This window comes from Coregonus clupeaformis, chromosome 20 (assembly GCF_020615455.1).
Source record: "Coregonus clupeaformis isolate EN_2021a chromosome 20, ASM2061545v1, whole genome shotgun sequence".
Taxonomy (NCBI): domain Eukaryota; kingdom Metazoa; phylum Chordata; class Actinopteri; order Salmoniformes; family Salmonidae; genus Coregonus; species Coregonus clupeaformis.
Window position 1 is genome coordinate 30,678,672 of NC_059211.1, and position 28,000 is coordinate 30,706,671.

Sequence of the window (28,000 nt, forward strand, 5' to 3'; positions counted from 1 at the left end):
AAGAGAGAAAGATTCAATCCATTTCGAACTCTGTAGTTCTGTTTATTGAGTTTGTAGAAGGTTGAGAGTGTGAGGTAAGTAGCAGCAGCCAAGAGTAGGAGGTGCGAGGTGGGCTGGCTGAGTGCGGTGCGGTGCAGAGCGAATAGAGTAGATAATCTGTGGTTTCACAGCATAGAGTGGTGTGTCATCTTGGGATGGATGGGTGTGTGTGTGTGTGAGTTGTGTCAGCGTGGGATAAATGGAGGGTGTGCTCTGATTGTAAACCCCAGCAGATTGTGTTGGTTGAGTGGGTCTGGGAGCAATAGGGTCTCGATCTTATTCTACTAGTCCACCGCGAACACACACACACACACACACACACACACACACACACACACACACACACACACACACAAACAGGGGTCTCAATCTTCCTCTAATAGACCTGACAGCGAGGTCGGGGAGTGAGAGTGCTCCCATTCTACCACCCACACACACACACACACACACACACACACACACACACACACACACACACACACGTGTAGCTATAAACGGAACACACCGTTGTTAGCTACACTGTTTGGGACTAGGTGGGGTGCGTTCTGGCTGTTTGGGACTAGGTGGGGTGTGTTCGGGCCGTTTGGGACTAGGTGGGGTGTGTTCGGGCCGTTTGGGACTAGGTGGGGTGTGTTCGGGCCGTTTGGGACTAGGTGGGGTGTGTTCGGGCCGTTTGGGACTAGGTGGGGTGTGTTCGGGCCGTTTGGGACTAGGTGGGGTGTGTTCGGGCGGTTTGGGACTAGGTGGGGTGTGTTCGGGCGGTTTGGGACTAGGTGGGGTGTGTTCGGGCGGTTTGGGACTAGGTGGGGTGTGTTCGGGCGGTTTGGGACTAGGTGGGGTGTGTTCGGGCGGTTTGGGACTAGGTGGGGTGTGTTCGGGCGGTTTGGGACTAGGTGGGGTGTGTTCGGGCGGTTTGGGACTAGGTGGGGTGTGTTTGTTTGGGCGGTTTGGGACTAGGTGGGGTGTGTTCGGGCTGTTTGGAATAGGACTGAGGGAGGGCTAAATGTAGGGTGACACACACCACACCACACCACACACACACACAGGAGAGGAGGCGGTAAGAGGGATGAGGAGTGGGCCACGGCACGGCAGCAGTCTATGACAAGCCCTATCTGTCATCTGCCAGGAGGCCCAAATAGCTCTGACTGTAATACAGATGACTGCTGGGAGGAGAAGGGACTACAGGCCAGACAACTAATCCTGCACAACCAAACCACCTCTCTCTCACACACACACACACACACACACACACACACACACACACGCAGCCTTACCTCATTCACACATACAGAATTGTGCGTGCGTGTGTGTGTGTGTGTGTGTGTGTGTGTGTGTGTGGTAGGGCTGACCCCATTTAGCCGATTATTTGGTCGATATGCTGTTGTTGTTGTTTTGTTTTTTTGCAGTTGCAAATATACACTGCTCAAAAAAATAAAGGGAACACTTAAACAACACAATGTAACTCCAAGTCAATCACACTTCTGTGAAATCAAACTGTCCACTTAGGAAGCAACACTGAATGACAATACATTTTACATGCTGTTGTGCAAATGGAATAGACAACAGGTGGAAGTTATAGGCAATTAGCAAGACACCCCCAATAAAGGACTGCTTTTGCAGGTGGTGACCACAGACCACTTCTCAGTTCCTATGCTTCCTGGCTGATGTTTTGGTCACTTTTGAATGCTGGCGGTGCTTTCACTCTAGTGGTAGCATGAGACGGAGTCTACAACCCACACAAGTGGCTCAGGTAGTGCAGCTCATCCAGGATGGCACATCAATGCGAGCTGTGGCAAGAAGGTTTGCTGTGTCTGTCAGCGTAGTGTCCAGAGCATGGAGGCGCTACCAGGAGACAGGCCAGTACATTAGGAGATTTGGAGGAGGCTGTAGGAGGGCAACAACCCAGCAGCAGGACTGCTACCTCCGCCTTTGTGCAAGGAGGAGCAGGAGGAGCACTGCCAGAGCCCTGCAAAATGACCTCCAGCAGGCCACAAATGTGCATGTGTCTGCTCAAACGGTCAGAAACAGACTCCATGAGGGTGGTATGAGGGCCCGACGTCCACAGGTGGGGGTTGTGCTTACAGCCCAACACCGTGCAGGACGTTTGGCATTTTCCAGAGAACGCCAAGATTGGCAAATTCGCCACTGGCACCCTGTGCTCTTCACAGATGAAAGCAGGTTCACACTGAGCACATGTGACAGAGTCTGGAGACGCCGTGGAGAACGTTCTGCTGCCTGCAACATCCTCCAGCATGACCGGTTTGGCGGTGGGTCAGTCATGGTGTGGGGTGGCATTTCTTTGGGGGGCCGCACAGCCCTCCATGTGCTCGCCAGAGGTAGCCTGACTGCCATTAGGTACCGAGATGAGATCCTCAGACCCCTTGTGAGACCATATGCTGGTGCGGTTGGCCCTGGGTTCCTCCTAATGCAAGACAATGCTAGACCTCATGTGGCTGGAGTGTGTCAGCAGTTCCTGCAAGAGGAAGGCATTGATGCTATGGACTGGCCCGCCCGTTCCCCAGACCTGAATCCAATTGAGCACATCTGGGACATCATGTCTCGCTCCATCCACCAACGCCACGTTGCACCACAGACTGTCCAGGAGTTGGCGGATGCTTTAGTCCAGGTCTGGGAGGAGATCCCTCAGGAGACCATCCGCCACCTCATCAGGAGCATGCCCAGGCGTTGTAGGGAGGTCATACAGGCACGTGGAGGCCACACACACTACTGAGCCTAATTTTGACTTGTTTTAAGGACATTACATCAAAGTTGGATCAGCCTGTAGTGTGGTTTTCCACTTTAATTTTGAGGGTGACTCCAAATCCAGACCTCCATGGGTTGATTAAATTTGATTTCCATTGATACTTTTTGTGTGATTTTGTTGTCAGCACATTCAACTATGTAAAGAAAAAAGTATTTAATAAGATTATTTCATTCATTCAGATCTAGGATGTGTTGTTTAAGTGTTCCCTTTATTTTTTTGAGCAGTGTATTTAAACGAAATGTATGGCACACGATTCACCTGTCTGATTCACGCCTGTCTCAGTGGACTAATCCATTGTGGAGGCACACCAGTATCACCTGTAGTACATTTACCCTTAATTACCATCATTTATCATCTACAATGTTTGTTTGGTTACGATCATTTCTGTTAATGCATTAAATATATTATTATTATTACAGTCTTACAGTTCTCTTGTCGGAGTGGATACGTTGTTTGCAGAGCGCACAACCTAGGCTACACTTGTGAGAATAAAGATTTGGTTTATTTCATTCAATTTACGAGTTGTCAATTTATTAATTGTCTTTTGTTTGGAGCGCTCGTGTCAATCTTGAGTAAGGACACACACCTGATTACGCATACTGTAGAAGTAGGCCTAGGCTACCTGGCCTGCGCGCACATGAAGCCTATAAATGTGCCCATTTGTGGATCTGATAGTATTTCTGATTGTCTTAACTCCCCACCACTGTGGAGATTCTCAAAGTAATTTTTTCTTCACCTCAAACAGCAAGTAAACGAAGTCTTACATCCATTTCCTCAACGGAGCTCTCTCCCTTTTGATAACCACTCAGCATAAAAATAAAAGTCATACCCTGATCCGGTGTAAACCTCATAAAATAGGCCTACCTGATTACTTCTTATCCCTTGCGCAAATAGCCTACAGCTGTCTGTCTTTCCAGGGCTCACTGGCGCGGGATGCAAGGACCCAAGTTAATAGTTGATACAATGTTTCAAGTTCCTTGCAGACAGGCCATGCATAGCCAAAGTGATTTATAGGATATTTATTTTTATCAGGATATTTTCTACCTGTGGGCAGCAATGTTTTTATTTGTTGGCTTTATGTAGGCTATTTTTACATATTGGCAATGGCAATAGAAGTTTTGATACATTTTGATTAACCACATGACATTTATTTTGAGATATGAAGACTTTGTTATAAATGAAATGAAACTGTTCCACGAAAATGTGCATCTGAAAATCATACTGGCACACAGATCAGTAGAAATTGTACGATAACTTGGCACTCCAAATGGAAAAGGTTGCCGACCGCTTGTGTAGCCTATTGCCAGCAGCTTCAGGTTTCTTCTGGTTAGGCTATATTGATATCTGGCACCCTCTTTAGTAATTTGTGTGTCTTTCATTTTTAATTGCAATGCTTAAAGCATCAAAGTAGCCTACATATAGTTGATTATATTCAAACATAGGGTGTGTCTATACAGTGCATTCGGAAAGTATTCATGTTACAGCCTTGTTCTAAAATTGATTAAATTGTTTTTTTTCCCCTCATCAATCTACACATAATACCCCGTAATGACAAATCAAAAACAGGTTTTTAGAAATGTTGGCAAATGTATAAAAAAAAAACAGGAAATATCACATTTGCATAAGTATTCAGACCCTTTACTTTGTTGACGCACCTTTCGCAGCGATTACAGTCTTCTTGGGTATGACGCTACAAGCTTGGCACACCTGTATTTGGGGAGTTTCTCCCATTCTTCTCTGCAGATCCTCTCAAACTCTGTCAGGTTGGATGGGGAGTGTCGGTGAACATCTATTTTCAGGTCTCTCCAGAGATGTTCGATCAGGTTCAAGTCCGGGCTCTGGCTGGGCCACTCAAGGACATTCAGAGACTTGTCCAGAGCGCACTCCTGCGTTGTCTTGGCTGTGTACTTAGGGTTGTTGTCCTGTTGGAAGGTGAACCTTCGCCCCAGTCTGAGGTCCTGAGCGCTCTGGAGCAGGTTTTCATCAAGGATCTATCTGTACTTTACTCCGTTCATCTTTCCCTCTCCTGGCTAGTCTCCCAGTCCCTGCCTCTGAAAAACATCCCCACAGCATGATGCTACCACCACCATCCTTCACCGTAGGGATGGTGCCAGGTTTCCTCCAGACGTGACGCTTGGCATTCAGGCCAAAGAGTTCAATCTTGGTTTCATCTGACCAGAGAATCTTGTTTCTCATGGTCTGAGAGTCCTTTAAGGGCCTTTTGACAAACTCCAAGTGGGCTGTCATGTGCCGTTTACTGAGGAGTGGCTTCCGTCTGGTCACTCTACAATAAATGCATGATTGGTGGAGTGCTGCAAAGATGGTTGTCCTTTTGGAAGGTTTCCCATCTCCACAGAGGAACTCTAGAGCTCTGTCAGAGTGACCATCGGGTTCTTGGTCACCTCCCTGACCAAGGTCCTTCTCCACCGTCTGCTCAGTTTGGACGGGCGGCCAGTACTAGGAAGAGTTCTGGTGGTTCCAAATTTCTTCCATTTAAGAATGATGAAGGGCACTGTGTTCTTGGGGACCTTCAATGCTGCAGAATTTTTTTGGTACACTTCCCCAGATCTGTGCCTCGACACAATCCTGTCTCAGAGCTCTACGGACAATTCCTTCGACCTAATGGCTTGGTTTTTGCTCTGACATGCACTGTCAACTGTGGGACCTACAGTGAGGGAAAAAAGTATTTGATCCCCTGCTGATTTTGTAAGTTTGCCCACAGACAAAGAAATGATCAGTCTATAATTTTAATGGTAGGTTTATTTGAACAGTGAGAGACAGAATAACAACAAAAGAATCCAGAAAAACGCATGTCAAAAATGTTATAAATTGATTTGCATTTTAATGAGGGAAATAAGTATTTGACCCCTCTGCAAAACATGACTTACTACTTGGTGGCAAAACCCTTGTTGGCAATCACAGAGGTCAGACGTTTCTTGTAATTGGCCACCAGGTTTGCACACATCTCAGGAGGGATTTTGTCCCACTCCTCTTTGCAGATCTTCTCCAAGTCATTAAGGTTTCGAGGCTGACGTTTGGCAACTCGAACCTTCAGCTCCCTCCACAGATTTTCTATGGGATTAAGGTCTGGAGACTTGCTAGGCTACTCCAGGACCTTAATGTGCTTCTTCTTGAGCCACTCCTTTGTTGCCTTGGCCGTGTGTTTTGGGTTATTGTCATGCTGGAATACCCATCCACGACCCTTATTTTTTTATTTGTAATACATTTGCAAAAAAAAATAATACATTTTCGCTTTGTCATTATTGGGTATTGTGTGTAGATTGATGAAGAAAAAAAGTGATTTGATCCATTTTAGAATAAGGCTGTAAAGTACCAATGTGGAAAAAGTCAAGGGGTCTGAATACTTTCTGAATGCACTGTATTTTGGTCGAAAGAACAGGCGACTCTCGGTCGACTAAAATTTAGTCGGGAACAGCCCTAGTGTGTGGGCAGGTCCCATGCGAGTGTGCGCATACATGTAAGTGTGTGTGTTTGGGGCAGGTCTCAGCATGCAGTGTAGTGATTTGATCATGGGTAAATGTTTGTCTGAGATGAATTCTCCAGCTGATCCTGAGCTGTGTGCTGCCTGACAAATGAAACACATTCCCCGTCCCCGGCATGGAAGAAGAGAGGGCGGGGGGAGGGTGCAGGAAGATAAATCATTTTGTTGTTTTGTCATTCCTCCAAGCTACTGTTTGCTTCCTGGTCATGCTTTGTTATTAAATGCTAATTACCATGACAACAATCATGGCAATTGGCAATTAAAGAAATTTGATACAGATAATTGAAATTTAGTAGAGGAGGCACATTGTTGGGTGTCTCTCTCACATTGTCTGTCCCACCTTTGCGCTCCCTATCTCTCGCTCTCTTTTTCTCTTTCTTTCTATTTCTCTCTCTCCTTCCTCACTCATTAAGAAGACAAAGTGTTGTCACAGTGAGAGATGTGTGGTACAGGAGAGAGAGCGCGAGAGAGGATGAAGAGAGCGAGAGAGATTTTCTTTCTGTCACCGACACACTCTTTTTCTCCTGCTGGTTCTCAGGGTTTGTCTGAGTGAACATAAGGTGATTTATGGGAGATTCTGCTGGAAGACTTTCTTCACCATGTTTTTTTTGTTCAGTTGTAGGATTCAGTTGTAAAATCATCATAAATGTATATTTAAATTCTAAAATTGTCCCAAAGTTCTATTCATTCTAGAATCATCCCAAAGTTATTCTTAAATTAGAACCCACCGTCCCGACATCCTATTTCCGCTGGATTCATCCCAGTCCTCCAATCTTTAGAATCATCAGTCTTATTCATTCTTCCACAGTCATCAGACACTACCTGAGTCTTCACAGTATACTGCCTGATCCTGAACGCTAAATCCTAACTCCTGGCTCTGATAAATCCTCTAGTTTGGTAAATTGGCGTAAAGCAGCGGTTTCAGATCCTCGCAGATGCAAATGCCATCCTTTACCCAGCACAGCGTGTCAGCCAAGCTCAGCCGTCATAAAGCAATATGATGGATACACACTCAAATAAATAAATAACAAACAGTCCTATTCTTATTTTTATTTTGTTTGATTTTTTTACTCCTCTCCTATGATGGATCTACAAAATGATATAACGAATGAGACTGAAAGAGAGGGAGAGGGGCAGTTATGATTTATTAGGCTCATATATATTCCTCCTTTATTTTTCCCTCCCGTCTTTACATGTGAAGCTTGTTAAAGAGCACACCTGCCTGCTACTGAGTTGTAGGAGTTCTAGAAGGATAGGTGGAGAGAGAGAGAGAGAGAGAGAAGAGGAGAAAAAACATCTATCCAGAAATCACACAGACAAAAGTGTGTGTGTGTGTGAGTGCGCTCGTACCTGTCCTCTATGGATGCTGTTGTATCTACCAACTTCACCCTAAACCCAGGCTTGCCAGCTAATCCCCCAGTGGTGCATATGCTGCCCTGTATTGGTTTCTTGACCTGTCAATTCCTCTTTCCTCCTCCCTAGGTCCCGCCTCCCCGACCCTACGTAGCCAGGCGTCTCAGAGGGTGTTCAGGACCCGCTATAAGATAGAGACATGCCTGGGCAGAGACAACGCACACACAGCCCATTATAGCCACACCCTCTCTTGGAGAGCCAAGAGGATCCAGACGGCCAGGTAACACACACTCACTCTCAGATACGTAAACAATGTACCGCATTATACACTATATATACAAAAGTATGTGGACACCCCTTCAAATTAGTGGATTTGGCTATTTCAGCCACACCCGTTGCTGGCAGGTGTATAAAATCGAGCACACAGCCATGCAATCTCCATAGACAAACATTGGCAGTAGAATGGCCTTACTGAAGAGCTCAGTGACTTTCAACGCGGCACCATCATAGGATGCCACCTTTCCAACAAATCAGTTCGTCAAATTTCTGCCTCGCTAGTTCTGCCCCGGTCAACTGTAAGTACTGTTATTGTGAAGTGGAAACGTCTAGGAGCAACAACGTCTCAGCCGCGAAGTGGTAGGCCACACAAACTCACAGAACGGGACCGCCGATTGCTAAACCGCGCAGCGCATAAAATCGGCTGTCCTCGGTTGCAACACTCACTACCAAGTTCCAAACTGCCTCTGGAAGCAACGTCCACACAAGAACTGTTCGTCGGGAGCTTCATTAAATGGGTTTCCATGGCCGAGCAGCCACACACAAGCCTAAGATCACCATGCACAATGCCAAGCGTCTGCTGGAGTGGTGTAAAGCTCGCCGCCATTGGACTCTGGAGCAGTGGAAGCGCGTTCTCTGGAGTGATGAATCACGCTTCACCATCTGGCAGTCCGATGGATGAATCTGGGTTTGGCGGATGCCAGGAGAACACTACCTGCCCCAATGCGTAGTACCAACTGTAAACACATGGTAGTGAAATACACACACACACAAGCCCCCTCCATTCTTAATATCACTCAGCAGCACCTTAACCCAGGAAGGAAGGAAAGCCTGTCTTTAATGTAGCAGGCAGGCCTGCTGTTGTGTTGCTAGCGTGTGTAGAGGGACCCTCAGAATTGATGAAGCTCATTTTTACGCAGTAAATAACCCAGCGAATAAAACATTTATACCAGTGCTCTGCCCTGGATGCTCTGAGCATTAATTTACACCTGGAGAAGATCCTATCAGAAAGGGTGGAGGGGGTGGGTGGTCTTCTCCTGATGTCATTACAATCCCTCCCCCAATCTCTCTCTTCTCTCTTCTCCTTCCCTTTCTAGACATCTCTTTCTCTTTTCTTCATCACTATCGTTTCCTATCACTCTCTCATTCGGAGAGTGGAGAAATCCACTGAGATAAAGCTAGTCATTTGCTTAATAAGCACTTGTGATGGGTGAGATGTATATGTGATTTGCAGGGCTCTAACTTAACCCTCATCTCTTTATCCCTACTTATCTCTACCACTCATCCTCTCATCCATTCTGTCCATCATTCTTTCTTTCGCTCTCTGTGAGGGAGACGTACAGAACGGTAGACCAGAGACAGAATGATAGAAGCGATAGAACGAGATGATGGAAAGGGTTCTACAGATGTTATGAGGTCATAACTGGGGGACAGAGGGAGAGTTAATGAATGTTTATGGTGAGGTCATTATTGGGCGACAGGCAATAAGTTAATGTGTTATTCATGACCTCACTGTGGGACGGACAGTTAGACAGTTAATGGTTTATTATGATTATTAACATAGGCTTTTGGTTTTATTGCGCTGGTTATGAATAGGTCATATGGTTATGGAGTTGGTTAATGTATTATTATATTATTGTGATAGGCCTGTTAAAACGCCTTAGTGTGTTAATGCTACCCTGTTTCCCTAAGCCTCACAATGGGCTGTGGTGGGAGGAGATTACAAGCCGTTGCATATCACACACACACAGTTATATTCATAGTATGCAGGGTTCAGTTGGAGTGCAGTGCAGGTGTGTTTTGTCTTTGTAGCCGTAGCCACCTGGGGTGTGTGTGTGTGTGTGTGCTTGCAGGTGTCTGGAGCCCTGTGAGACAACAGCCACTAACTCAGAGGAGATACAGACACACATGGCTATTATATTTCAGCTTGGAGAGATGCTGTAGATTCTCCGCGTTAGGAAGATTCTGTTACTAACGTTTTGCCAGTTTGGTTTTGTGTGTTTGTTAGTGTGTCTGTGTGTGGTGTCTCATTTGTGTAATTCAGATTGAGGTAGGTGAAACAGTGGGCCTGGCTGCATGGGGTTTAGACTAGAGTTAGGGCCTCCGGTGACTTATTACTATTCATTTAGCCGCTGCAGTAAATATTGATTAATCAAGGGATTTTCAATTTGAGCCGCGCAACATCCCGTGAAATATCACCAAGTCTGGAGATGGGGGGGCAGGACAGGTCCCCTGGGAGAGAAGAGGTTCTCCTCAGACCCCCCTCTTGTCCTCTGTACCCCACTCCTCCTCCTCCTGTCCTCTGTACCCCACTCCTCCTCCTTACATCCCCTCACTACCTCAATCTGTCTGACTCTCTAACACCCCTGAACGTTTTATTAGTTCTATTCTAATCCATCTATAGCTCTGTTGGCTCATCGTACCCCTCCACTGACTAGAACTACCCCATCTCTAGCTCATCATACACACTCACCCAGTCATCGTCAGTATCCCAAGGCTTCATTCTCATCGTACACACTCACCCAGTCATCGTCAGTATCCCAAGGCTTCATTCTCATCGTACACACTCACCCAGTCATCGTCAGTATCCCAAGGCTTCATTCTCATCGTACACACTCACCCAGTCATCGTCAGTATCCCAAGGCTTCATTCTCATCATACACACTCACCCAGTCATCGTCAGTATCCCAAGGCTTCATTCTCATAGTACACATTCACCCAGTCATCGTCAGTGTCCCAAGGCTTCATTCTCATCGTACACACTCACCCAGTCATCGTCAGTGTCCCAAGGCTTCATTCTCATCGTACACACTCACCCAGTCATCGTCAGTATCCCAAGGCCAGTGTTTTCAGGAGCAGATGGTGGTGTGTTCTCCCAGAGCTCCAGAACACCAGGGGAAGGTCCTGATTGTCCTTTAGCGATTTCCAAGATGTAGCCTCACACTCATTATGTCACTGTGGGACTAAATATGGTTAATTCTAATTTCTAAAGTGGGGCTTGATGCCCTTGGCAAAGAGTGACCAGCACCAGCCACACATGGTCAGTGGGCACCTCCCTCTTAGCTATCTGAGCTCCCCGTCACCCTTTAGTCCCCACGTAGGACCAGGGAAGTGACCCATCCCCTACTAAGCATGTCATGCTGTCCTCAGTGTCAGCACTAATGGGCATTGTGGGTAATTGAGTGCTGGGGGGGGTGAATGAATGGTTGTCGTGTTTCAGCCACCGCCACCAGACAATAGATATCATCTCAACATTAAGTCCATTAATAGTAGCAGGAGTTGAATTAAGAAAGCCGTAAAGCATGCAACACACCCCAGGATAAATTACTGCCCTTCCTCGCTCCAGCCTTCCCTCCTTTTCTCTCCTCCTCTGTCGCTTACTTACCTCCCTCACACTTTATGTTCTCCCTTTTTCTCTCTCTCCCTCGTTCTTTTTCTCTTTCCCTCTGAATCTGTCTATTGCTGCTCATATTTCTTTTTGTTTGTCTGTCCATTTGTCTCTTGTTAGTTTTTCTCCTTCTCATCCTCTCTGTTTTCATCCACTTCCTATGTTTCCCTATCACCGTATCCCGTATTCTCCATGCTCATTCACTCTCTCCATTTTCATCCACCTCTTATGTTTTCCTAACACCGTTACCGTATTCTCCACGCTCATTCACTCTCCCTGTTTTCATCCACTTCCTATGTTTCCCTATCACTGTATCCCGTATTCTCCACGCTCATTCATTCTCTCCGTTTTCATCCACTTCCTATGTTTCCCTTTCACTGTATCCCGTATTCTCCATGCTCATTCACTCTCTCCGTTTTCATCCACTTCCTATGTTTCCCTATCACCGTATCCCCCACGCTCATTCACTCTCCCTGTTTTCATCCACTTCCTATGTTTCCCTATCACCGTATCCCCCACGCTCATTCACTCTCTCTGTTTTCATCCACTTCCTATGTTTCCCTATCACGGTATCCCGTATTCCCCACGCTCATTAATTCTCTCCGTTTTCATCCACTTCCTATGTTTCCCTATCACTGTATCCCGTATTCTCCATGCTCATTCACTCTCTCCGTTTTACATTTTTACATTTACATTTTAGTCATTTAGCAGACGCTCTTATCCAGAGCGACTTACAGGAGCAATTAGGGTTAAGTGCCTTGCTCAAGGGCACATCGACAGATTTTTCACCTAGTCGGCTCTGGGATTAGAACCAGCGACCTTTCGGTTTACTGGCACAACGCTCTTAACCACTAAGCTACCTGCCGCCCCGTTTTCATCCACTTCGTATGTTTCCCTTTCACTGTATCCCGTATTCTCCACGCTCATTCACTCTCTCCGTTTTCATCCACTTCCTATGTTTCCCTATCACGGTATCCCGTATTCTCCATGCTCATTCACTCTCTCCATTTTCATCCACTTCCTATGTTTCCCTATCACTGTATCCCGTATTCTCCACGCTCATTCACTCTCTCTGTTTTCATCCACTTCCTATGTTTCCCTATCACCGTATCCCGTATTCTCCATGCTCATTAATTCTCTCCGTTTTCATCCACTTCCTATGTTTCCCTATCACCGTATCCCCCACGCTCATTCACTCTCCCTGTTTTCATCCACTTCCTATGTTTCCCTATCACTGTATCCCCCACGCTCATTCACTCTCTCAGTTTTCATCCACTTCCTATGTTTCCCTATCACTGTGTCCCGTATCCTCACGCTCATTCACTCTCTCTGTTTTCTTCCACTTTCTATGATTCCCTATCACTGTATCCCGTATTCTCCACGCTCATTCATTCTCTCCGTTTTCATCCACTTCCTATGTTTCCCTATCACTGTATCCCCCACGCTCATTCACTCTCTCCGTTTTCATCCACTTCCTATGTTTCCCTATCACTGTATCCCCCACGCTCATTCACTCTCTCCGTTTTCATCCACTTTCTATGATTCCCTATCACTGTATCCCCCACGCTCATTCACTCTCCCTGTTTTCATCCACTTCCTTTTCCCCCCCTATCACTATATCCCGTATTCTCCACGCTCATTCACTCTCTCCGTTTTCATCTAGCTAATTTCTCAATTCTCTTTGAGATTTAATAATGCTTGATTGTTTATTTTAAACTACTGTTGAGACACGCATGCACATGCACGTGGACACACGGCCTGGTCTGTTGTGCCCTGGTCTCATCTCGTTTAGTGCTCCTGTGTTGATCAGTAGAGGATGTGGGAGACAGGGCAATAAAGGCTGCTACGCTCTCTTCTCCTCTCCTCTCCTCTTCTCTTCTTTATCCCATCACACTCCTCCATTCATCCCTCATTCTCACCCTTCTCATACCGCAATGTAGTCCTCTACTCACCACTTATCAGATCTATCATCTCATCACATTCTCACTTACCCCTTCTTACTGTCTATTCTCACGTTCATGTTTTTACTTCTCCTTCACTCTCTTCTAGTCTTCCCTCTTTCTTACACAGATACACTGTCATCAACAGCTGGGGTCATCTCCAGCTTTCTGATTGCTTTGTCTTCATCTGATGATGTTTTGCTCAGAGTAGTCACTTACTCTCATACAGTTAGTGTAGATTTCATTGTCTTAATGCATGTTTAGGACCATTGTAACTGCATGGCTTTAGGCCGATAGCAGTCCTCCTCTCCTCACTGTAGGAATTGGCTAGATGACTGTTTGCACTGCTCAGTCTGTTCCAAGGGTAACTGTTTTTCCAATATGAGCTTACTAATGCTTTCGCTGCAGGCCAACAGAACAGAACAGAGCAGCATTATTCAGAGCACTTGCGCGACCCCCAAATTCTTCCCTGTCACCAAAACAAAAGTCAGATCATTCATCAACAGCAGTAGTAGTGCTGAATCGCTCTTTCCTTCATCTGTGTGTCGCGCATGGTGAGAGTGGCACACACTCACACTCACACTCACACACACACACACACACACACACACACACACACACACACACACACACACAAATTCACAGGCATGCAAACACTCAGAATATACTCCTCTCTGCTCTGCTCTCTGCTCTTTTCTCCATTTCTTCCACATCCTCTCTTCTCCTCTCTCTCTTTTCTGTCCATTTCCTCCCCTGCAACCCTGTGGGATCATGGTCCCGACTGTAAATAAACAGCTGCTTTATGTCTACCCATCCCCCCACACACACACACACACACACACAGCTCTGAATCTCTCCTGTCCCCACTAATACACCTCCCCTCGTTCTGCCCCATCGTTTGTCACATTAAAGAATCACCATGGTGATTGGGATGATGTGTGTGCAGTGAGAATGTGTCCCTCAGGCCTAGGGGGACATAGTGGTATATCGGCGTGGCTGTGAAAGGGCTCCACCCTCAAACGAGCGTGCTGTCCGGCAGGGGAGGATTTGTGTGGCAGACAGACTTGGAGGAGCTCTGATAACAGATCTCTTGCTGGGGGGTCAAGGGCAACATGGGGAACAGGTCAAGGAGAGAGAAGTGGGGTTAAAGAGAAGAGACACTGCTCTCCCTTCTCTTCTTTCTCTAACTGTTCTCCCTCTCTTTTCTAAGATAGTTGTATCACTTGGGGCTAGTGCTGAGCGATTAACCGAAACCAGTTATTTTTCAGTTTTTAAACAGCTAATTGACCAATATTCGTTCAATTATTTGAATTCAATTTTGTTAGTTTTTTTTTTCTGTGAGCTCAATTTGCATTTTCTCTCTGCATTTTCTCTAGAGATAAATCAGATCAAGCCCAAACTGTGTGATGTAGTAGGGAGTTGTAGTTTCCAAAAGGCCAATAATTGGCATACAGTAGTTTAGCGCAGAAAACCTGGTAATTAACTACGATGACCATAATCCATTCCAGACGAAAAGAAGAGCGAAGAACATGCATTCAAGAAACGGAAAGAGCAGTTGCTCCGTGAGGTATCTCTACCTGAAAATACATGATCTAAGTCATTGATAGTTAGTATTCAGCAGTCATAAATGTATGTCTTATTTGCTTCTGCCTTATTTACTACTAAAACTGTGATTTTTCTCAGACCGCATAGGCAGCAGCTCTATGACTTAGAATGAAATAATAGTCATCAAGTGAAACAAATGTAATATACACAACAACTGAAATATGTTATTAAAGTAAAGTGGTCCTCTGTAGCTCAGCTGGTAGAGCACGGCGCTTGTAACGCCAAGGTAGTGGGTTCGATCCCCGGGACCACCCATACACAAAAATGTATGCACGCACGACTGTAAGTCGCTTTGGATAAAAGCGTCTGCTAAATGGCATATTATTATTATTATAATACATTATGGTTAAAGATGCACTATGCAGAAATCACTCCGCCATTTCCTGGTTGCTAACATCTAATAGTTTGCCAAATTTCAGTTTGGACAAAACAAGCAAGAATAGTGTAGAGAATATTGTACCATTTTAAACCGCTGTGAAATATATTTTCCATAACCAAAAATATTGTATTTTCAGCTGTTTTAAAGCTGGTGTACAAAACCAAACTTTAAAAATAACGCAAAAACGAAACATAAAAATGGGAAGCATAGAAATAGCGCACATAGAACAGATCTACCGCTTTTTAGACTTGCTTTCAATGAGAATGACCGACCTATAACTCACATTTGTATGTGAATTTTGTCAGGTCGCCCAAAAAGTTACATATTTCAGCTTTAATAAGTGATGAGCAGTAATGGGCCAGTCACTACCATCATGGGACTTGTATTAATTGTTTTATTCTGTGTTGTTACAGCATTCAACCCACATAATACATTTAATATCTTTAAAAAATATCGAACTCGAAAACCATGATTATGTTTTAATAATCGAACCGAAACTGAACCGACCTCAAAAAGCACTAATCTCTCAGCACTACTTGGGCTTTTTTCATTCTCCCTCTCTCTCTCTCCCTCCCAGCCTCTCTCTCTCTCACTCTCCGTCTCTCTCCCTCCCAGCCTCTCTCGCTCTCTCTCTCTCTCTCTCTCTCTCTCTCTCTCCTAGCCTCTCACTCTCCGTCTCTCTCCCTCCCAGCCTCTCTCACTCTCCGTCTCTCTCCCTCCCAGTCTCTCTCTCTCTCACTCTCCGTCTCTCTCCGTCTCTCTCCCTCCCAGCCTCTCTCTCTCTCACTCTCCGTCTCTCTCCCTCCCAGCCCCTCTCCCTCCCAGCCTCTCTCTCTCACACTCTCCGTCTCTCTCCCTCCCAGCCCCTCTCCCTCCCAGCCTCTCTCTCTCTCCCTCCCAGCCTCTCTCTCTCTCCCTCCCAGTCTCTCTCCCTCCCAGTCTCTCTCCCTCCCAGTCTCTCTCCCTCCCAGCATCTCTCTCTCTTTCTCTCTCTCTCTCCCTCCCAGCCTCTCTCCCTCCCAGCCTCTCTCCCTCCCAGCCTCTCTCCCTCCCAGTCTCTCTCTCTCTCTCCGTCTCTCTCCCTCCTAGCCTCTCCCTCTCTCACTCTCCGTCTCTCTCCCTCCCAGCCTCTCTCACTCTCCGTCTCTCTCCCTCCCAGCCTCCCTCTCTCGCTCACTCTCTCTCTCTGAACCGACCTCAAAAAGCACTAATCTCTCAGCACTACTTGGGCTTTTTTCATTCTCTTTCTCTCGCTCCCTCCCAGCCTCTCGCTCTCTCTCTCTCTCTCTCGCACTCTCCGTCTCTCTCCCTCCCAGTCTCTCGCTCTCTCTCTCTCTCTCGCACTCTCCGTCTCTCTCTCTCTCTCTCTCACTCTCACTCTCCGTCTCTCTCCCTCCCAGCCTCTCTCTCTCTCACTCTCCGTCTCTCTCCCTCTCAGCCTCTCGCTCTCTCACTCTCCGTCTCTCTCTCTCCCAGCCTCTCTCTCTCTTTCACTCTCCGTCTCGCTCTCTCTCTCTCTCTCTCTCTCTGAACCGACCTCATCTCTCCCAGCCTCTCTCTCTCTCAGCCTCTCTCTCTCAGCCTCTCTCTCTCCCAGCCTCTCTCTCACTCTCCGTCTCTCTCCCTCCCAGCCTCTCGCTCTCTCTCTCGCACTCTCCGTCTCTCTCCCTCCCAGTCTCTCTCTCTCTCTCTCTCTCTTTCTCACTCTCCGTTTCTCTCCCTCCCAGCCTCTCGCTCTCTCACGCTCCGTCTCTCTCCCTCCCAGCCTCTCTCCCTCCCAGCCTCTCTCTCTCCCAGCCTCTCTCTCTCTTTCACTCTCCGTCTCGCTCTCTCGCTCTCGCTCTCGCTCTCTCTCTCTCTCTCTCTCTCTCTCTCTCTCTCTCTCTCTCTCTCTCTCTCTCTCTCTCTCTCTCTCTCTCTCTCTCTCTCTCTCTCTCTCTCTCTCTCTCTCTCTCTCTCTCTCTCTCTCTCTCTCTCTCTCTCTCTCTGAACCGACCTCAACTTAACCGATCTCAAAAAGCACTAATCTCTCAGCACTACTTGGGCTTTTTTCATTCTCCCAGCCTCTCTCCCTCCCAGCCTCTCTCCCTCCCAGCCTCTCTCTCTCTCTCTCTCTCTCTCTCTCTCTCTCTCCCTCCCAGCCTCTCTCTCTCTCTCTCTCTCACTATCCGTCTCTCTCTCCCAGCCTCTCTCTCTCCCAGCCTCTCTCTCTCTCAGCCTCTCTCTCTCCCAGCCTCTCTCTCACTCTCCGTCTCTCTCCCTCCCAGCCTCTCGCTCTCTTTCACTCTCCGTCTCGCTCTCTCGCTCTCTCTCTCTCTCTCTCTCTCTCTCTCTCTCTGAACCGACCTCAACTTAACCGATCTCAAAAAGCACTAATCTCTCAGCACTACTAAGGCTTTTTTCATTCTCCCGCTCTCTCTCCCTCCCAGCCTCTCTCCCTCCCAGCCTCTCTCACTCCCAGCCTCTCTCTCTCTCTCTCCCTCCCTCCCAGCCTCTTTCTCTCTCTCACTATCCGTCTCTCCCTCCCAGCCTCTCTCCCTCCCAGCCTCTCTCTCTCTCAGCCTCTCTCTCTCCCAGTCTCTCTCGCACTCTCCGTCTCTCTCCCTCCCAGTCTCTCTCTCTCTCTCTCTCTCTCTCTCTCTCTCTCCCAGCCTCTCTCACTCTCCGTCTCTCTCCCTCCCAGCCTCTCTCGCTCTCTCTCTCTCTCTCTCTCTCTTTCTCCATCTCTCTCCCTCCCAGCCTCTCGCTCTCTCTCTCTCTCTCGCACTCTCCGTCTCTCTCCCTCCCAGTCTCTCTCTCACTCTCTCTCTCTCACTCTCACTCTCCGTCTCTCTCCCTCCCAGCCTCTCTCTCTCTTTCACTCTCCATCTCGCTCTCTCACTCTCTCTCTCTCTCTTTCTTCTCTCTCTCTCTCTCTCTGAACCGACCTCAACTGAACCGATCTCAAAAAGCACTAATCTCTCAGCACTACTTGGGCTTTTTTCATTCTCCCTCTCTCTCTCCCTCAGAGCCTCTCTCACTCCCAGCCTCTCTCTCTCTCTCTCTCTTTCTCTCTCCCTCCCAGCCTCTCTCTCTCTCACTCTCCGTCTCTCTCACTCCCAGCCTCTCTCTCTCTCACTCTCCGTCTCTCTCCCTCCCAGCCTCTCTCTCTCTCCGTCTCGCTCTCTCGCTCTCTCTCTCTTTCTCTCTCTTTCTCTCTCTCTCTCTCTCTCTGAACCGACCTCAACTGAACCGATCTCAAAAAGCACTAATCTCTCAGCACTACTTGGGCTTTTTTCATTATCCCTCTCTCTCTCCCTCAGAGCCTCTCTCACTCCCAGCCTCTCTCTCTCTCTCTCTCTCTCTCTCTCTCTCTCTCTCTCTCTCTCTCTCTCTCTCTCCCTCCCAGCCTCTCTCTCTCTCTCTCACTATCGTCTCTCTCCCTCCCAGCCTCTCTCTCTCCCAGCCTCTCTCTCTCCCACCCTCTCTCTCTCCCACCCTCTCTCTCTCTCTCACTCTCTCTCTCTCGCTCGCTCGCTCTCTCTCTCTCTCGCACTCTCCCTCTCTCTCCCTCCCAGCCCCTCTCTCTCTCTCTCACTCCCAGCCTCTCTCACTCCCAGCCTCTCTCACTCCCAGCCTCTCTCTCTCTCTCTCTCTCTCTCTCTCTCACTCTCCGTCTCTCTCCCTCCCAGCCTCTCTCCCTCCCAGTCTCTCTCGCACTCTCCGTCTCTCTCCCTCCCAGCCTCTCACTCTCTCACTCTCCGTCTCTCTCACTCTCCGTCTCTCTCCCTCCCAGCCTCTCCCTCTCTCACTCTCCGTCTCTCTCCCTCCCAGCCTCTCTCACTCTCCGTCTCTCTCCCTCCCAGCCTCCCCCTCTCGCTCTCTCTCACTCTCTCTCTCTGAACCGACCTCAAAAAGCACTAATCTCTCAGCACTACTTGGGCTTTTTTCATTCTCTTTCTCTCTCTCCCTCCCAGCCTCTCTCTCTCTCTCTCTCTCCGTCTCTCTCCCTCCCAGCCTCTCTCTCTCACTCTCCATCTCTCTCCCTCCCAGCCTCTCTCGCTCTCTCTCCTTCTCTCCCTCCCAGTCTCTCTCCCTCCCTCCCAGTCTCTCTCCCTCCCAGTCTCTCTCCCTCCCAGCCTCTCTCTCTCACTCTCCGTCTCTCTCCCTCCCAGCCCCTCTCCCTCACTCTCCGTCTCTCTCCCTCCCAGCCCCTCTCCCTCCCAGCCTCTCTCTCTCACTCTCTCTCTCCCTCCCAGTCTCTCTCCCTCCCAGCCTCTCTCTCTCTCTCTCCCTCCCAGCCTCTCTCTCTCCATCTCTCTCCCTCCCAGCCTCTCTCCGTCTCTCTCCCTCCTAGCCACTCTCTCTCCCTCCCAGCCTCTCTCTTTCTCACTCTCCGTCTCTCTCCCTCACAGTCTCTCTCACTCTCCGTCTCTCTCCCTCCCAGCCCCTCTCCCTCCCAGCCTCTCTCTCTCACTCTCCCTCCCAGCCTCTCTCTCTCTCTCTGTCTCTCTCTCTGTCTCTCTCTCTGTCTCCCTCTCTGTCTCTCTCCGTCTCTCTCCCTCCCAGCCTCTCTCGCTCTCTCGCACTCTCCGTCTCTCTCCCTCCTAGTCTCTCTCTCTCTCTCACTCTCTTTCTCTCTCCCTCCCAGCCTCTCTCTCTCTCACTCTCCGTCTCTCTCCCTTCCAGCCTCTCTCGCTCTCTCTCTCGCACTGTCCGTATCTCTCCCTCCCAGTCTCTCTCCCTCCCAGCCTCTCTCTCTCTCTCACTCTCCGTCTCTCTCCCTCCCAGCCTCTCTCCCTCCCAGTCTCTCTCTCACTCTCCGTCTCTCTCCCTCCCAGCCCCTCTCCCTCCCAGCCTTTCTCTCTCACTCTCCGTCTCTCTCCCTCCCAGCCTCTTTCTCTCTCTCTCACTCTCCGTCTCTCTCCCTCCCACTCTCCGTCTCTCTCCCTCCCAGCCTCTCTCTCTCTCACTCTCTCTCTCTCTCCCTCCCAGCCTCTCTCACTCTCCGTCTCTCTCCCTCCCAGCCTCTCTCTCTCGCTCTCTCTCTCTCTCACTCTCTCTCTCTCTGAACCGACCTCAACTGAACCGACCTCAAAAAGCACTAATCTCTCAGCACTACTTGGGCTTTTTTCATTCTCCCTCTCTCTCTCCCTCCCAGCCTCTCTCACTCCCAGCCTCTCTCACTCCCAGCCTCTCTCTCTGTCTCTCTCTCTTTCTGTCTCACTCTCTCTCTCTGTCTGTCTCTCTCTCTCTCTTTCCGTCTCTCTCCCTCCCAGCCTCTCTCGCTCTCTCTCTCTCTCTCTCTCTCTCTCTCTCTCTCTCTCTCTCTCTCTCTCTCTCTCTCTCTCTCTCTCTCTCTCCGTCTCTCTCCCTCCCAGCCTCTCTCTCTCACTCTCCGTCTCTCTCCCTCCCAGCCTCTCTCTCTCACTCTCCGTCTCTCTCCCTCCCAGCCTCTCTCTCCCTCCCAGCCTCTCTCTCTCTCTCTCCCTCCCAGCCTCTCTCCTTCCCAGTCTCTCTCCCTCCCAGCCTCTCTCTCTCTCACTCTCTGTCTCTCTCCCTCCCAGCCTCTCTCACTCTCCGTCTCTCTCCCTCCCAGCCTCTCTCTCTCGCTCTCTCTCTCTCTCAGCCTCTCTCTCTCGCTCTCTCTCTCTCTCACTCTCTCTCTCTCTGAACCGACCTCAACTGAACCGACCTCAAAAAGCACTAATCTCTCAGCACTACTTGGGCTTTTTTCATTCTCCCTCTCTCTCTCACTCCCAGCCTCTCTCACTCCCAGCCTCTCTCACTCCCAGCCTCTCTCTCTGTCTCTCTCTCTTTCTGTCTCACTCTCTCTCTCTGTCTGTCTCTCTCTCTCTCTTTCCGTCTCTCTCCCTCCAGCCTCTCTCGCTCTCTCTCTCTCTCTCTCTCTCTCTCTCTCTCTCTCTCTCTCTCTCTCTCTCTCTCTCTCCGTCTCTCTCCTCCCAGCCTCTCTCTCTCACTCTCCGTCTCTCTCCCTCCCAGCCTCTCTCTCTCACTCTCCGTCTCTCTCCCTCCCAGCCTCTCTCTCCCTCCCAGCCTCTCTCTCTCTCTCTCCCTCCCAGCCTCTCTCCTTCCCAGTCTCTCTCCCTCCCAGCCTCTCTCTTCCTCTCTCTCCCTCCCAGCCTCTCTCTCTCTCTCTCTCTCTCTCTCTCTCTCTCTCGTCTCTCCCTCCCAGCCTCTCTCCCTCCCAGCCTCTCTCTCTCTCTGTTTCTCTCCCTCCCAGCCTCCCCTTCCTCCCAGCCTCTCCATCTCTCCCTCCCAGCCTCTCTCCCTCCCAGCCTCTCTCACTCTCTGTTTCTCTCCCTCCCAGCCTCTCTCGCTCTCTCTCTCGCACTTTCCGTCTCTCTCCCTTCCAGTCTCTCTCTCTCTCTCTCTCTCTCTCTCACTCTCCGTCTCTCTCCCTCCCAGCTTCCCTCCCTCCCAGCCCCTCTCTCTCTCACACTCTCTGTTTCTCTCCCTCTCCGTATCTCTCACTCCCTTCCATCCCCTCTCTCCCCTTCTCCCTCATTAATAGGGAGATTACATGGTGATAGTAGGGGTGGTGTATAGAAGGTAATATGGTCCTACAGAGACTGTTGTGCTGGAGGGGGGAACTCATTCAGACAGCTGCCTACCTCACATTACACTCAATTACATGCAAACAAACACACTCATGCAGACACTCTTATATAGGCTATAGACACACACTCTTATACTGTATGCACACACACACACACACACGTTTACTCATACACACTCAATCACACACTTCCACACACACTGACATTTTCCCCAATGCTCTCTCCCTCCTCCTGCACCATGTGTCAGGGTTAACTGCGGTCTATGTTAAGTGTTCATGTCATATCCACATTAACCTCTATGATGGCTCTCCTGGCTATGGGGCCCTGCTCAAGCCTCCCTGGGAGCCAGTCACTGCTCCTACATTAGCCACCATTATGGCTCCCTGGGCTCCAGTTGCCCTGTGTAGGGCACATACTGATCTTGTATTTGTGAAACTGAGTGTCTCCGCTGGTGAGTTATGGCCTGGTGCGGTAGAGGGACAGAGGGAGCTAACTGGGGATCTGTGATGTTCCTTCTTTCTTTACTCTGCTACACACAGACTCTCCACTGCATGGACCTGTCATTTTGTGACCATTGTTTTGGTTGTGTGTGTGTGCCCTTGTCTCTGTGTGTGTCCTTGTCTCTCTCTGTGTGTGTCTTTGTCTATGTGTGGTTCGCTCTGTGTGTGTGTGTAGTGTAGAGCTAGTTGTAGTGTGTAGCATTGTGTAGTGTGTGTCTGTGGGTCCCCTCTCTGTTCACTGTAATGGGAGGCATGAACTCTGGCTCCAAACACATTTCCAGCCCATCTGAACTACAGCAGTAAATGACCTCCTGTGCTGTGCATACCAGCCCCAATCCCACCCAAATAGAAGTGACAGGCCAGTGCAATTTATCCCCATAACCCCTGCCCCCAACATCACACACACACAGACGCACACACCGTTTCAAACACACACGTAGCACAGAGGGTGACTTCCTTCGCTTTTAGATGTCATTGTGTGAATATTTATTTGTGTGCATTCTTTAGGCTGGTGCGTGTGCGTCGGTGCGCATCTGTGCAACGGTGTGTGTGACTGCGACTCTGCGCGTGTGTGTGTGTCTGTTGGGCACCATACTTTGCGTCGGGACCGGGGGCAGCCCTCCCTGCTCTGGCCTCCTACCCTTCCTATTATCTCATTGATTTCCTCCTCTTTTCAATTCTCTCCATTTCCACACTGCCGTCTTTTCCATTAGGGCAGCAATTTAACAGAGTGCTGTGACACGGGAGAGAAGGAGGAGGAGAGGAGGGAGGGTTAGACTGGGAGGCATAAAGAGAGAGAGGAGGGAGGTGAGATGGAGGTAGAGAAGGGGATATATAGTGGAAGAGACAAGCAGAGAGAAAAGGGGTGGAGGTGTGGTGGAGCAGTGAGCATATTACCAGCGCAGTATCATTCAACTCCTAACTACTTTGTGGTTAACCTGAATGGGTCTTTTTGCCCAAGTACTGTATTCCCCAAGAGTTCTCCTAATGATCCAAGTACTGTATTCCCCAAGAGTTCTCCTAATGATCCAAGTACTGTATTCCCCAAGAGTTCTCCTAATGATCCAAGTACTGTATTCCCCAGGAGTTCTCCTAATGATCCAAGTACTGTATTCCCCAGGAGTTCTCCTAATGATCCAAGTACTGTATTCCCCAGGAGTTCTCCTAATGACCCAAGTACTGTATTCCCCAGGAGTTATCCTAATGATCCAAGTACTGTATTGGCCAGGAGTTCTCCTAATGATCCCAGTACTGTATTTCCCAGGAGTTATCCTAATGATCCAAGTACTGTATTCCCCAGGAGTTCTCCTAATGATCCAAGTACTGTATTCCCCAGGAGTTCTCCTAATGATCCTAGTACTGTATTTCCCAGGAGTTCTCCTAATGATCCAAGTACTGTATTCCCCAGGAGTTATCCTAATGATCCAAGTACTGTATTCCCCAGGAGTTCTCCTAATGATCCTAGTACTGTATTCCCCAGGAGTTCTCCTAATGATCCAAGTACTGTATTCCCCAGGAGTTCTCCTAATGATCCAAGTACTGTATTCCCCAGGAGTTCTCCTAATGATCCAAGTACTGTATTTCCCAGGAGTTCTCCTAATGATCCAAGTACTGTATTCCCCAGGAGTTCTCCTAATGATCCAAGTACTGTATTCCCCAGGAGTTCTCCTAATGAAAAAAACCTGGCATTGTGAAACTTCTCAAACAAGATGTCCTGTGTATTCCTACTGGGGCCTTTACTAACGATTTGCCAATCTCTACCTCTCCCTCTGTCCCTCGCGCTATTCTTGTTCTTCTCGCTCTCTATCTCTCTCTCCCCCCCAGGAGTGTGCTCCAGAGCCGTCTGCGTCCCCCGGGACAGGACAGGCACCCCCCAGCCCAACACTGGAGAGGTAGAGGGAGGAGCATGCGCTGGATCGGCGGCACCCTCTACAGCGTCTCAGCCAATAAGCTGTCCCGCACCATGGCAACCAGTGCGCCAATCAACAGAACAAGTACGACACACAACTTACAAATACACTGTGCCAATCATTGTAGGCAAGGGTTAAACAGAATCTGATCAAAAGAGTGAGAGGCATGTGCATGCAATTGTTGTTCTAGACCACTGAGGGAATGTATGTTAAGGTATGATAGTGTGTAGCCCTGTTAGTAGCATTATGCTAAGCCTGGTAGCACTACGCTAGGCCTGGTGGCACTACGCTAGGCCTGGTGGCACTACGCTAGGCCTGGTGGCACCTAGTCCAGTACAGGAGGAGGTACACCCCTTCAAATGAGTGGATTTGGCTATTTAAGCCACACCTGTTCCTGACAGGTGTATAAAATCGAGCACACAGCCATGCAATCGCCATAGACAAACATTGGCAATAGAATGGCCCGTACTGAAGAGCCCAGTGACATTCAACGTGGCACAATCATAGAATGCCACCTTTCCAACAAGTCAGTTCGTCAAATGTCTTCCCTGCTAGAGCTGCCCCGGTCAACTGTAAGTGCTGTTATTGTGAAGTGAAAACATCTAGGAGCAACAACAGCTTAGCTGCGAAGTGGTAGGCCACACAAGCTCACAGAATGGGACCGGCGAGTGCTGAAGCGTGTAGTGGTTAAAAAACGTCTGTCCTCGTTTGCAGAACTCACTACCCAGTTCCACACTGCCTCTGGAAGCAACGTCAGCACAATAACTGTTTGTCAGGAGCTTCATGAAATGACTTTCCATGGCCGGGCAGCCGCACACAAGCCTAAGATCACCATGCGCAATGCCAAGCGTCAGCTGGAGTGGTGTAAAATTTGCCGCCAATGGACTCGAGCAGTGGAAACACGTTCTCTGGAGTGATGAATCACACTAAACCATCTGGCAGTCCGACGGAGGAATCTGGGTTTGGTGGATAACAGGAGAACGCTACCTGCCCGAATGCATAGTGCCAACTGTAAAGTTTGGTGGAGGACGAATAATGGTCTGGGGCTGTTTTTCATGGTTCGGGTTAGGCCCCTTAGTTCCAGTGAAGGGAAATCTTAATGCTACAGCATACAATGACATTCTAGCCGATTCTGTGCTTCCAACTTTGTGGCAACAGTTTGGGGAAGGCCCTTTCCTGTTTCAGCATGACAATACCCCCGTGCACAAAGTGAGGTCCATACAGAAATGGTTTGTCGAGATCGGTGTAGAAGAACTTGACTGGCCTGCACAGAGCCCTGACCTCAACCCCATCGAACACCTTTTGGGATGAATTGGAATGCCGACTGCGAGCCTGGCCTAATCGCCCAACATCAGTGCCCGACCACACTAAGGCTCTTGTGGCTGCATGGAAGCAAGTCGCTGCAGCAATGTTCCAATATCTAGTGGAAAGCCTTCCCAGAAGAGTGGAGGCTGTTATAGCAGCAAAGGGGGGACCAGCTCCATATTAATGCCCATGATTTTGGAATGAGATGTTCGACGAGCAGGTGTCCACATACTTTTGGTCATGTAGTGAATGAGGTGTGTTGTGTGTTAGCCATCTGAAATAATAAAGCTGTAATCTGTCACTGGGACAGGAGGGAGGGGCTTCTGGCGGGGAAACGACCTAGATTAAACCCAGACCTGAGCTTCTCTCTCTCTCTCGCTCTCTTTCTCTCTCTCTCTCTCTCGCTCTCACTCGCTTGCTGGCTGGCTGTCTCTGATTCCATTCGTTTCTCTCTATCTCTCACTTTCTCTCGCTCTCACTCACTTGCTGGCTGGCTGTCTCTCTGTCTCACTCTGCCAAAACTGGAATTGGAGTTCCGTTCTGTTCCCGCAGCTCATGACTCGCCTCCTGATAAACACACATTCCAGCATGGTCTGAACACGCCTTCAGTGTCCACCACCACAGCGGTTATGATTTCAGATCTCACCAGTCCATTTAGCTGAGATTACACTCCTCTTCTTGTAATAATAATAATAATAATAATAATATGCCATTTAGCAGACGCTTTTATCCAAAGCGACTTACAGTCATGCGTGCATAAATTTTTGTGTATGGGTGGTCCCGGGGATCGAACCCACTACCTTGGCGTTACAAGCGCCTTGTCCTGGTCTTCTGCCAGTGGCCACCCATCATAGTGCCAAGATCACATGAACACACACTGATGAGGAGGATATATCTTACACCTGAAATGTTCCAAAGTTAGAGACTTGGATAGGTGTCAAGCCTTCTTGCCTTCCCCCCCTCTCTCTTCCACTATATCTAATTCCCTCCCTCCCTCCAAAACTAGAGGCTTGGATAGCTACCAGGCCTCCGTAGCTTCCCCCCTCTCCTCCAATGCACCCCTCTCTCATTCACTCCCCTCCTGTACCCCCTCTGTCCGATGTTCTCAGGCTGTACTGTATGTCACGTTTGGCTTTGGCTGCCAGGCTGAGGCTAGTGCTGGCCCCTTCTCACCACAGAATAAATAACACAAGATATAGCTGTTAGGTCATTGCAGCCTACACACACACACACACACACACACACACACACACACACACACACACACACACACACACTACATGGACAGGCACACACATACACACATCAGTCGCAGTGGTGTATTAATAACGCCAATTTGAGTTGGTTATGTTTTGTTCTTTATAAAGGGGGTCTTTTCTCTGATTCCATTCATTTCCTCTTTCTCTATTTTCCCGAACAGTGAGATGGTCCAGTCCACAGGAGATTTCCCCCACCACCTCGAGCACTTTCTTCCGGCCCTCCAGCACTCGTTTTGTGGCCAGGTAGGCACTTTAGGATACACACACACACACAACTGCTGCTAGCAGACTCTTATTACGATTGCTAAATATCAAATTAAATTATATTTGTCAAATGTGCCGAATACAACAGGTGTAGACCTTACAGTGAAATGCTTACTTTCAAGCCCTTAACCAACAATGCAGTTTTAAGAAAAATAAGTGTTAAGAAAAAAAGAGATAAGTAAAGATAAATGTAAGAGTAGCAAGGCTGTATACAGGGTGGGTACCGGTACAGAGTCAATATGCTGGGGGCACAGGTTAGTCCAGGTAATTGAGGGAATATGTACATGTGGGTAGAGGTAAAGTGACTATGCATAGATAATAAACAGAGTAGCAGCAGTGTAAAAAGAGGGGGGGTGGGCAATGCAAATAGTCCGGGTAGCCGTTTGATTAGCTGTTCAGGAGTCTTATGGACCTAGACTTGGCGCTCGGGTACCGCTTGCCATACAGTAGCAAAGAGAACAGTCTATGACTAGGGTGGCTGGAGTCTTTGGCAATTTTTAGGGCCTTCCTCTGACACCGCCTTTTATAGAGGTCCTGGATGGCAGGAAGCTTGGCCCCAGTGATGTACTGGGCCGTACGCACTACCCTCTGTAGTGCCTTGCGGTCGAAGGCCGAGCAGTTGCCATACCAGGCGGTGATGCAACCAGTCAGGATGCTCTCGATGGTGCAGCTGTATAACTTTGAGGTTTTGAGGACCCATGTCAAATCTTTTCAGTCTCCTGAGGGGGAATAGGCTTTGTTGTGCCATCTTCACGACTGTCTTGGTGTGTTTGGACCATGATAGTTTGTTGGTGATGTGGACACCAAGGAACTTGAAGCTCTCAACCTGTTCCACTACAGCCCTGTCGATGAGAATGGGGGCGTGCTCGGTCCTCCTTTTCCTGTAGTCCACAATCATCTCCTTTGTCTTGATCACTTTGAGGGAGAGGTTGTTATCCTGGCACCACACGGCCAGG

The 28,000-nt window shown here is 48.7% G+C and overlaps 1 protein-coding gene across 1 annotated transcript in view; it reads left to right on the forward strand.

Moving 5' to 3' along the window:
* Window positions 1-28,000, forward strand: part of zc3h3 (zinc finger CCCH-type containing 3) — an 89,483-nt gene that overhangs the window by 43,726 nt on the left and 17,757 nt on the right. The window contains exons 4-6 of the mRNA XM_041840169.2: window positions 7,788-7,938; window positions 24,131-24,300; window positions 26,942-27,023. Coding sequence (XP_041696103.2) covers window positions 7,788-7,938; window positions 24,131-24,300; window positions 26,942-27,023 — 403 coding nt within the window. The remainder of the gene's footprint in view (window positions 1-7,787; window positions 7,939-24,130; window positions 24,301-26,941; window positions 27,024-28,000) is intronic.